This window comes from Polypterus senegalus, chromosome 15 (assembly GCF_016835505.1).
Source record: "Polypterus senegalus isolate Bchr_013 chromosome 15, ASM1683550v1, whole genome shotgun sequence".
NCBI classification, from domain to species: domain Eukaryota; kingdom Metazoa; phylum Chordata; class Cladistia; order Polypteriformes; family Polypteridae; genus Polypterus; species Polypterus senegalus.
This window is the reverse complement of record NC_053168.1, coordinates 9255106-9267376: the sequence shown is the minus strand read 5'-3', so window position 1 is coordinate 9267376 and position 12271 is coordinate 9255106. Positions and strand designations below refer to the sequence as shown.

Sequence of the window (12271 nt, the reverse complement as noted above, 5' to 3'; positions counted from 1 at the left end):
AATGAGGAGATGTATCGCATTAAGAGGGGCAGACCCATGTGATTAAGAAGCATTTGAAGACCCTCTTGTTTGGTGAACTTCTGTCTAACTGATATTAGCCATTCAGTTCTTTACTTCTTCTCGCTCTCTCAGTTCTGCTGATGAATGTTGTCTGGTGATGCCACCTCAGCAGGGTATCAAATCTCAGTCCAGACTCTTTTCTTGTGTACCTCCTTGCTGGTGGAACAAGCATCCCACTGCCATTCAATATTTGGCCTCCCTCAATATGGTGGAGTGAGGATAACAAGGAGCTCCATCTCTCCTTCATCTAGGATTTAATAATAATAATAATAATAATAATAATACATTATGAGAGAGACATACCAAGATTCTAAATGATAATGTGTTGTCCTCAGGAGGGAACATCAAGTACAGTTGCATATGGTAAGCATAGCAAATCTCAGTCCAGACTCTTCATGTGCGTCTCCTAGCAGATGCAACATTCCCAACCGCCATTCGAAATTCTGACTTCCTTAATGTGAATGAGTGAGGATAACAAGGAGGTCCATCTTTGCTAGGCTGAGCTGGAAATGGTGCACCTTCATCCAGGCTTTAATATCAGTGAGACATGACGAGATTCTAAGTGATGATGTGTGGTCCTCTGGAGGGAGTGTCAGGTACAGCCGCGCATCATCAGCATATCACTGATAGGAAAAAACCACGGGATGTAATAGCAGGGCCTAGTGAGGAGATGTTTGGCATTAAACGTCGTGCGTTGTGCCCCTCCCCCGGAGACAAAAAGTTAAGGTGGGGGAGGGGCACAACGCAAAAAACGAATAATAGATGTAAAATGAATAGACCTTGACATCAAACGGAGATTTGGGGCAGCCACCCGTATACGGCTGCAATAACGAAGACTTGGTAGCACAGAAGTATACAGGTGGAGTCCAACAACAGAACTGAATTACAAGTGGCTTTTAAAACAGATTGGCGGAAGTGACATCATCGGGGGGTAGAACCGGATGTGACGTTCTTGGGCCTGGGACTGGAAGTGATGTTCTTTAATGGAGACCGGAAATGACGTTCTTGGGGCCTGGACCGGGAGTGATGGTCTTTAATGGGGACCGGAAGTGACGTTCTTGATGCCAGGATCAGAAATAACATTCTTGGGCCTGGGACTGGGAGTGATGTTCTTTAATGGAGACCGGAAATGACGTTCTTGGGGCCTGGACCGGGAGTGATGGTCTTTAATGGGGACCGGAAGTGACGTTCTTGATGCCAGGACCAGAAATAACATTCTTGGGGCCGGGACCGGGAGTGATGTTCTGTAATGGGGACCGGAAATGACGTTCTTGGGGCCGGGACCAGGAGTGATGTTGTTGGGGGTGGAGCCGGAAGGGACATTCTTGGACCTGGGACCAAGAAGTGACGTTCTTTAATGAGGACCGGAGGTGACATTGTTGGAATCAGGCAGAATTTCCCGTGTCTGGTCTGCAAGGATAAAAGAGAAAGGTTTACTGCAGCCTGTCACCCCCTGGCCTGGCGTGGAATGACCTTCTTTTGGTCCTTCTAGCTGCACGCGTGTGACAAAGATAAGTGAACAGATAGTAACAATTTGAAATAATGATAAAAACAACAGTAGCAACAAGTGTAAGAAACGTACTGCATATAAATAGATTACCAGGAGCAGATGTGAGGGCAGCACTGACCTGGTTCTTCTTGCTCCTTCCTTTATTTCATTATTATTAGTTTAATTTTGTTAGCTGTTGTATCTCATTAAATAATAAGTTACAATCCCGATCAATGAGAAGTCAAGCCAAATGACTTTTATTGGCTAACTAAAGAGATGACGATATGAAGCTTTCGGGCCCCTTCTTCAGGTGAGATCTAATGATGTAATGATGGAGTTGATCACATCTCACCTGAAGAAGGAGCCCGAATTGCCTCAAAAGCTTGCATATCGTCATCTCTTCAGTTAGCCAATTAAAGGGGTCATTTGGCTTGACGTCTCCCTACATCCATAATGGCTGACACGGTACAACACCCGAGTACTAATCCCGATCAATATCCTGAATATTTGTGTGTGGTGCGGCTCTCTCAGGTCTTCCCCTTCAGTGACTCCTGAGCGCGGCCCGCAGCGGCTGCTCCCTCCTTGTTTGTGCGCCTGAGCTGATCCTCCTGATGAACGTTGATTAAGCGGCTCTCGTGTCCAGACTTGTCTAATTAGGGAAGAAAGGTCACATGACACAAGCACTCAGATCAGCTGTGTGCCCCGACCGTCCACTCTGGTTACTTCCCAGTCCTGACGGCCACCGTCTTCTGCTTCATTCCCTCCTTCATTGTTTATTAAGGGACCACTCTGTTCAATGAATTATTCATTCTCGCTTTTCGTTTTTGTGGGTTCCTTTAGTCCTCGTATCAAAAACGACATCAGGTGAAGATTTCAAGGATCATCCCACACCCAGGGTGCTTCTTAGGACACATCTTCATGGTCAGGTTGCTGAACTCACAAACAGGGACATTTTTATGGACGTGGAGCTGAGCATCGGGTGCAAGGTGGGACTTTGCAACCACCATTTTAGTGCTACGGATGGCGGACAAAGAGCACCCAGAGTATTTACACTTACATTTATTGATTTGGCTGACGTTTTTATCCAAGGCATCTTAAAACATTTGAGGTGCAGTTGGCTGCATTTCTTTTGCTTTTCCAACTGGAGCACAGGCAGGTGAAGTGACTTGCTCTTCCTCACAGAGAGATTTGAACCCACAACCTCAGGGTCTGAACTCTAAATCCTTACCCCTCTGTGCCACTCTGCCCAGAGCAGGGAGAACATGAAAACTGCACATAGACAGTGGCTGGATTACAGATTGACTCAGCAGGGTCCTGGAAATGTGCGGCCGAAGCGCTAACCGCTGAGCCACCCCAGAGAGCTGCAGTACCTGTTGGTTTCTCTTGAGGCGGAGTCTCAATGAGCCATGGAGGATCAAGAAAGAAGCGGGCACTAGCAGGACTGGCCGGCCGGTGGTGATGGTGGTGGTGGTGGTGGTGGTGGTGGTGGTGATGATGGTGATGGGAGGAGCCGCTTCATCATGGTAGCCAATCCTGAAGCCGGTCTGCTAAATATGGGAGGGGCTTCATCACAAATAGGTACAAAACTCCACAGGAGGCACAAATCTGCTTATCAGCATCAACAGAGCAGCACAAAGCAGCCGGTGGAAACCACAAGGCACTCCGCTGCGAAGAGGCGAGTCTGCTGGGAGACCTCCGAGGTACGTGGAGCGTTATTAGTCTCATTTCTGCATGCGTCTGGGTTATAAAATGAATGTTGTGGCAGGAAAAGAAGTGTAGCCATCAAAGACGAGCAACGCGTCTTAGCCTGCACTGATAGTCCGATTGCCAAGGAAGTGCTGGAAAAAAGTCAGAGCTCAGAAAAAGAAATCCGATGCATTAGACAGTCACCTATAATAAAGAGAAATGTCTCGTAGTACACTGGAAATCAATTTATAATAAGGAAAAACATCCAGCAGCACTTTAGGATAGCCATGGATAATGAAGCAAATAGAGATAAGAAAGAAAAATGTCTCAACACATTAGAGAACAACATACAAAAATGTCAAGTAGTACATTAGGAAGTTTCCAGTAGTGCTTGAGATACACATTTATAATAAAGCAAAATTTATTAGGACGTTAGATATCTGTTTATAACAAAGAAAAATGTCTCAGCACATTATATATTGATTTGTAATACAATTATATATATAGGATTTGTACAGATATGTGTGTATAATACAGTATATATATGATAGACATTTGTCAAGATTTCTTAAATGACATAAATTATGATATTTCTGAACCAACACCTACTGTATATGAGAATATTATACAATGCAAATGAAATCTCAATGACATCAAAACATGACAGTCAGATTAGCAAGGAAGAGCTGAAAAGAATCCGAGCTCAGACAGAGAAACTCAATGAAGGAATTTTAAGGCAAATTGCTATCAGTACATTAGATATTCATGTTTAATAAAGAAAAAAGTCTTTTTGTATATTAGATGTCAATTTATAAGGAAGACAAATGTCTAGAAGAGAGTTAGATATCCATTTATAATGAAGCAAAGGTATTTTAAATAATACACAGTACATACAGATAGTTAGATGTGAAAGGCACTATATAAATAAATGATAGACAGAAAAGATGAAAAGATCCAGTGGGGAATATTAAGGCAAATTTCTATGAGTGCCTTCCATTCAACCTCCATTTATAGTGAAGGTCAAAATCCGTCATTAAATATCTGTTTGAAATGAAAAGCACTCTTTTAGTTCATTACATATCCTTTTATAATATGTAAATAGACAGAAGGACAGATATTTAGTCAATAAGAAAGTTATCTTAATTAATCTTAAATGTCATATTTCTGAAACAAAACTTGCAGTCGGTAAGTATGTTAGATATTCCTTTACAAAGTGCAATAAAATAGACAGAAATCTCAACTAACATTAAATGTGAACGTCACTTTGCCCAAAAAATGTTAAAACGAATTACAGCCTAGAAAGAAAAATCCAATCAAGGACTTTTTCCTTAAGACAGATTTCTATTAGTGCATTAGATATTCAATTAAAACAAAAGAAAAGTCTATTACTTCATTAGACATCCATTTATAATGTAAAAACAATTCTATTAGTGCATTAGATATCGATTTTTAAAGAAGAAAATGTTCTCTTATTTCATTACATATCCATTTATGATATTCATTTTTAATTAATTCATTTTAAATGCTGGCATTTGCTGTTTGTGCCCATCACATTCAGTAACCCCTAATGACAAAGTGAAGACATTTTCTTTGAAAGGTTTGCAGATTGTCACTACACAGCAGTTTTTGGGGAATTAACTTGCCACACCTCATACACGTATACTGTAGATATGTACGAGTGTAATTATGTGCATCAGCAGATCAAGAAACACTCAAAGCAGCCCATCACTGAGGTGTCATTCTTCTCCATTCTGGTGTTTGATGTGAACTTGAACTGAAGCTCCTGACCTGCACCTACATGGATGTATGCACTTTGCTGCTGCCACGTGATTGGCTGGTTAGAGAACTTCATGAATTAGCAGCTGTACACATGTACCTAATAACTGGCTCAGTGATATATATATAAATTTATATAAATGAACACACACACACAGACACACACATATATACGGTATATACAGTATATATATATATATATAGATAGATAGATAAATATACATACAGTATATAACATGTACAGTATATTGAACATGAGCATGTTGTACATTGAATATGTAGTCACACATACAATGCACTGTACAGATTTACATGCACACATGCTGTATGCTCAGGTGATGCACCCCGATTTAATAAATAATACATTCTTACATGTTTAGAGTAAAACTGAATGTGCCACTTTAATGATGTCATCAGTTGTGGTTAAATCAGTATACCGTACAGTACCTCAAAAAGACAAACATGCAAATGACAGGATTTGCACGGCCACAGTTGATGCACAATTGTCACTGCTGTTAACATTTTTCTGCTTCACATCTGCAATGGCTTGACCTGTGACATTTACTTCAACACATCAACCTTTTCTAAATATGTAATGAATTTTTGTAATTTTATTTTTCTTATTCATACCATTAATTCATGCATTAGAAAGTACTGCGAGCCCGAGCTTTACTGGATTTATATATTTTAGGCATTCTTAACCACAATTTGGTCAGCTGTATACGTACTATATACTAGTTAGGTAGATGTTAAAGCACTAAATGAAAAATAGATAGATAGATAGACATGAAAGGCACTATATAATAAATAGATAGATAGATATGCAAGACACTATATTACCGATAGATAGATGTGAAAGGCACTATATAATAGATAGATAGATAGATAGATAGATATGCAAGACACTATATTACTGATAGATAGATGTGAAAGGCACTACATAATAGATAGATAGATGTGAAAGGCACTATATAATAGATAGATAGATAGATGTGAAAGGCACTATATGATGACACTTCTGCTGAATGGTTGATTGGCTGCAAGTCCTCAGTGTTGGTGTGTCAGAGAGATGATGTGCAGCATCATTCACAATGGCACTCAGTTTTGTTTTACTTCTCTCCTGTGCCACAACCTTTAGGGGGTCCAGAGTGTGTCCCATAACTGAGTTTGCCTGTTTAATTAGTTTGTTGAATCGGTGGTCCTCTCTTGAAGTGATGTTACCAGCTCAACACACCATAGTATAAAAAATCCCACTGACCATCAGAAGAGTTGTAGAAGATGTGGAGGATGTCACTTCTCACATTAAGGGAACACCAAAGAAGCCTGATACTGCCACCACCATGCTTCACTGTGGTGTATTTTTACCAGGCGCAGTCCAATGTTAGCCACAGTAGCTTGTGACTCCTCTAGAGTTGTCAGAGGTCCCTCGGTGGCCTCCCTCATTCTATTTAGTTTTTGGTAGACGGCCTGCTCTAGCAGATTTCCAGCACTGCCATATGTTTTCCATTTCTTCAAGACAAATTTAACTGGATATTCAGTGACTTGGAGATTTTCTTGTCTCCATCCCCTGACGTGAGCTTTTTGTGGATTTGCTTGTTGTGTTCCTTTGTCTTTATTGTGTTGGTTAGGCCGCCATACTGACTTGCAGCACATTCAGGCTTATTTGGACTTTAATCAAGAGAATCTCCTGGCAGGTGACTTCATGAGGTGACATCTAAAACTGATGGGTTACACCAGTGAGGCGTCATATTAAATACTTATGAGACCAATAACTGTATGTTTTATATTTATAATTGATTTAGACCACTTTGAAGAAATCTGTTTTCACTTTGACATGAAAAAGTCTTCTTCTGTTGTTAGGTGTCAAAAATAAACCATTTTAAGTTATATTGATGTTGTAAAAGAGACAGAACACAATGAAAAAGATTTGGGGGTCCTCCCTGCATATATTGTGAGGTTTGTCAAAAAAAAAAAACGAGTCGTGTGATACTCTGAGTCGAGTAACCTTAAGAGACTGAGACCAAAACTGGACTGACAGCAAGGCTGTTGCCTTTTATTGCTGTGGAAGGGAAGAGGCGGGACATCAGTGGGCGTGGTCTGGAGTCAGAGGAGGGAGGAGTCTAGGTCTTACTGCTCCAATAGGGAGGGAAGAAGAGGCATTAGCACACCTGATTACGCCCTGTATCTGTGTGACAGTGGTAGCTAGACCCCGCTGTTGCCCCCCATGCGCGCATGTATGACAATGTATAACAAGGGAATGTGAGAACTTCCATAAGGATTGAGGATTTTTTATTGGTGCTGAACGCCAGAAGGCCACCCACTGCCAGAGCCGATTGATGAATTCCTCTTTCCTTCACGTCACTCACGCACCGCACAACAAGCTCTTCCTTCCATCGCAGCGCATAACTAAATGCACATCTGCTGTGTTCTTCTCATGCAGGAAAGAAAATGACTTCCAAGCCCACTGGAGCCGCTGCCCTCTGTTTCCTCTTGATAAGCCTCTCTGTCATCATTGCTGTGGCTGTCATTCAGATTCACAAGAAGCGCTACGTGTCTCCGGGACTAAAAGTAAGTTTGGGGAGCAATGAAAGCAAAAGGAGGGCTGCCTCTTTATTATCACACTAGAAATAAAAAAGGGTGACCGGGCAGATCCAAGTATCTAACTGTAGGCCAGTAAGATTCATGTGCATCACAGGAAAATGAACAGAAGGAATTATTAAGGAAAAGATTGAACAGCACATGGCAAGAGCAGGAATTTTACTGAACAGTCAGCATGGGGTCGGTGTTTTACTAACCTGCTGGAATTCTATGAGGAAGCAACCAAAGGATATGACCAGCGTAGAGCAGATAATATTATTTATCTTGAATTTCACAAAGCATTTGATGAGGTGCCACATGAGAGGTTGGGCATCAAATTAAAAGAAGTGGGATGGGTACAGAATTGGCTCAGGCACAGGAATCAGAGGGTGATGGGGTGAGGACCCTCATCAGAATTGGGTGACGTTAAGAGTGGTGACCAGCAGAGGGCACTGTGGGGCTGATGCTAGTTTTAATACATAGAAATTATTTAGATAAGAATAGCACTCGGTTAGGGTGGCATGGTGGCGCAGTGGGTTGCGCTGCTGCCTCTCAGTTAGGAGACCCGGGTTCGCTTCCCGGATCCTCCCTGTGTGGAGTCTGCATGCGTGGGTTTCCTCCCACAGTCCAAAGACATGCAGGTTACGTGCATTGGCGATCCCAAATTGTCCCTGGTGTGTGTGTGTGTGCCCTGCGGTGGGCCTTGTGGGCCCGGTGGTGCCCTGCCTGGGGTTTGCTTCCTGCCTTGTACCCTGTGTTGGCTGGGATTGGCTCCAGCAGACCCCTGTGACCCTGTAATTAGAATAAAGCAGGTTGGATGATGGATGGATAGCACTCAGGTGTTGTATCTTGTTAGCCATTATGGATGTAGTGAGAAGTTAAGCAAAATAACACCTAGAAACATAACAATATACAAGCTTTCAAAGCAACTCCGGCCCCTTCTTCAAGCAAGACATAATGTAAGATGTAATGATTAAATCTTTCCTAATGTTTGTGTGAAATTTATTCTGAACAAGTTTTCCATCTGCAATGCATTTTGAAATATCTCAAATGGATTTCAAGACATCTCAAATACATTTTCAGATATCTTAAATTGACCTATCATATATTTTAAGCTATCTCAAAACCATTTCCTGTACAAATGCCTATTCCTTCAATGGGACTTCCTGTTTGTTGTAAGATATCTTAAAATGTATTTCCATCCATCATCCAACCCGCTATATCCAAACTACTGGGTGGGTCCGCTAGAGCCAATCCCAGCTAACACAGGGCGCAAGGCAGGAAACAAACCCCGGGCAGGGCACCAGCCCACCGCAGGGCACACACACACATACATACACACCAAGCACAATTTAGGGTGCACCTAACCTGCATGTCTTGGACTGTGGGAGGAAACCGGAGTACCCACAGACACGGGGAGAACATGCAAACTTCACACAAGAAGTACCCGGGAAGCGAACCCAGGTCTCCTTACTGCAGCAGCGCTACCCACTGCGCCACCGTGACGCCCCAAAATGTATTTCCGATATCTTAAATTGTATTGTAGATATCTTGAAATACAACTTGAGAAATCTAGAAATATATTGTAAGATATCTGAAATGGAGCAGAGACCCATTTTAAAATATCATGAAATTAATTTTATATATATATATATATATATTAGATATCTCAAACAACAGTGAAATGTAAGTTATCTTAAATGCTTTTAAAGATATCTTAATTACATATTGAGATATCCTAAAATAACTTCCCACTAATTTTCAGATATCTCCACATAACTTCCTGTGCATTTCAAGATATCTCAAATACATTTTGACATATCTTAAAACAGACAGGAAGTCCCATTGAAAGAACATGAAATTTTACAAGAAGTGATTTCAGATATCTCAAAATGTACAGCATATCATCATCAAAATCTATTTGAGCTATCATAAAAAAGCTTATTAGATATCTTAAAATAGATGCATTTTTAGATATCTGTAATTCAATTTCAGATATCTAAAATGCATTTCCAGATCTCTTAAAATTCACTTTGAGTTATCTCTAAATGTTAATTCGGCTTGCCATATTCTTAATCTTCTTTTGTTTAAACTGTTCAGCTTTTCTAATCTTTCCTCATAACTCATCCCCTGTAGCCCTGCAATCAGCCTCATCGCTCTTCTCTGGACTTTCTCTAGTGCTGCTCTGTCTGGTGGGCCCAAAACAGCACCCAGGACTCCAGATGAGGCCTCACCAGTGTGTTATAAAGCTTGAGCAGAACCTCCTGTGACTTGTACTCCACACGTCAAGGCGCTATATAATCTGACGTTCTGTTAGCCTTCTTAATGGCTTCTGAACACCATCTGCCAGTTGATAGCGTCAAGTCCACTATGACTCCTAAATTCTTCTCATAAGGTGTACTCTTAATTTTCAGACCTGCCATTGTGTATTCAAACCTAACATTTTTACTTCCCATTTGTAACACTTTACATTTATGGACATTAAATGGTTAAAGGCTCAGCTCTTTTCATCTTTCCTCATAACTCATCCCCTGTAGCCCTGAATCGGCCTAGTCGTTCTTCTCTGGACCTTTTCTTGTGCTGCTTTGTCCTTTTTGTAGCCTGGAGACCAAAACTGCACCCAGGACTCCAGATGAGGCCTCACCAGTGTGTTATAAAGCTTGAGCAGAACCTCCTGTGACTTGTACTCCACACATCAAGGTGCTATATGACCTGACATTCTGTTAGCCTTCTTAATGGCTTCTGAACACTGCCTGGCACTTGACAGTCCACTATGACTCCTAAATCCTTCTCATAAGGTGTACTCTCGATTTTCAGACCTCCCATTGTGTATTCAAACCTCACTTCCTAATTTCTAGAGAGATCTAGATGGACATATTAGTATCTATAGTCAGCTATAATATGTTAACAATAGCAGGTAGAACCATCTCGGTGGAGTGGCACCTCTTGAAGCCTGACTGATCAGGACATTCATTCAATGCATTGTTAATCGAAGAGTTGCTGACTTTCAACGTAAAACTCAAAATCTTAATTTCTTCATAAAGACCAAGTCTACTGTACATCAATACAATCCCGAAGTAAAATGGATGATCATGTAATATCATAAAATAACACACTGTATGGATCTGGCAGCATTGTAAAATGTGTGCATGTACAGCTTAAACCAGGCAGGGAATGCAGATTGGGCAGCCACACTCACCTCCTCGAGACCCGCTCTTCAAGATATTTTACTAGCTGTGTAAGCCTGGGGTCCTAAAAACTATTGAAATCGTCAGAAAAAAAAAATGAAATGTAGAGATGTCAGGTCATTGAAAGGAACTCGTTTTTATGATGTGCTTGCATCATTTCTGCATTTGTGACAGGAGGAAAGTAAAAGCGATACCCGTTGCGATGTTTGTGGCTAAGCGACTTTGTGTTTCTTCTGAGGTTTCATTTTGCTAACGTGCTGACCCCGCTTGTGTTTTCAGCGGCTAAGCGAGTTTTCTGTTTCCTCGGAGGCGGAGCCCTTACTCTGACTCCACCTCTCACTTCCAGGCCAGACAGACAGACACACACACACTTCCACACGTAGATGTTTATATATAAGATTTGCTAACAAACGTATGTAACGCAGCTAAGAAAATTCTAGTTAAGTCAGTAATTATAATGTGATGTCAAACTTTAAACTGTAATATTTGTGTACTAGAAAATGTAATTATCGAAAACTAATATTGAAAATCGGTATTAAGAATCGATAACATTTTTTACATTTGGGGAGAAATTAACAGATGTTCACCATAACTAATCAAATATTCTGTTTGCTGTCTTTTTGTAGTATGGGATTGTGATGTAATGCAGGATTGTCAATCTCTCTACTAGAAAATGTGATTAAAAATCGATAAAATGAAAAAATTCTGGGGAAAAATTAACAGATGTTCATCATAACATCTCAAATATTCTGTTTATGGTTTAGTTTAGTATGGGATTGTCTTTGATCTGGGGTTGTCGTTCTCTTTACTAGAACATGTCATCAGATTAAAGTAATGCGTTACTTCATAACGTTTGGCACCCACCTCTTCATGTAACCGGCTATGGTATCGAAAATCGGGGAAACATTAACAGATGTTCACCATAACTAATCGAATATTCTGTTTGCTGTTTTTTTCTAGTATGAGATTGTCCTTTATGCGGGATCATCGTTCTCTTTACTAGAAAATGTACTTAAACATCGATAAAATTAAAATACTCCGGGGAAAAATTAACAGATGTTCATCATAACTACTCAGATATTCTGCTTACGTTTTAGTTTAGTATGGGATTGTCTTTGATGTGGGGTCGTTGTTCTCTCTACCCAGAAATTGTCATCAGATTAGAGTAATGCGTTACTTCATAACATCTGGCATCTGCCTCTTTGTGTAACTGGCTACGGTATTGAAAATGGGGGAAAAATTAATAGATGTTCACCATAACTAATCAAATATTCTGTTTGATTTTTATTCTAATATGGGATTGTCTTTGATGTGGAATTGTCGTTCTCCCTACTTGAAAATGTAATTAGATTACAGTAATGCATTACTTTGTAGTAGCACTACATAAATAGTACATAGTACTACATATCCCATCAGCCCTGGCAGTTCCCTATTGGACAGTCTGGAAGGGAGCAGGGGCTGCTGGAAAGAAAATCGAGCGAGCGAGCTCTTTAAA

The 12271-nt window shown here is 40.7% G+C and overlaps 1 protein-coding gene across 1 annotated transcript in view; it reads left to right on the top strand.

Moving 5' to 3' along the window:
• The first annotated feature begins 3172 nt into the window (after positions 1-3172).
• Positions 3173-12271, top strand: part of entpd3 (ectonucleoside triphosphate diphosphohydrolase 3) — a 51306-nt gene continuing 42207 nt past the window's right edge. The window contains exons 1-2 of the mRNA XM_039737478.1: positions 3173-3249; positions 7452-7579. Of these exons, the coding sequence (XP_039593412.1) occupies positions 7460-7579 (120 nt within the window). The 5' untranslated portion in view covers positions 3173-3249; positions 7452-7459. The remainder of the gene's footprint in view (positions 3250-7451; positions 7580-12271) is intronic.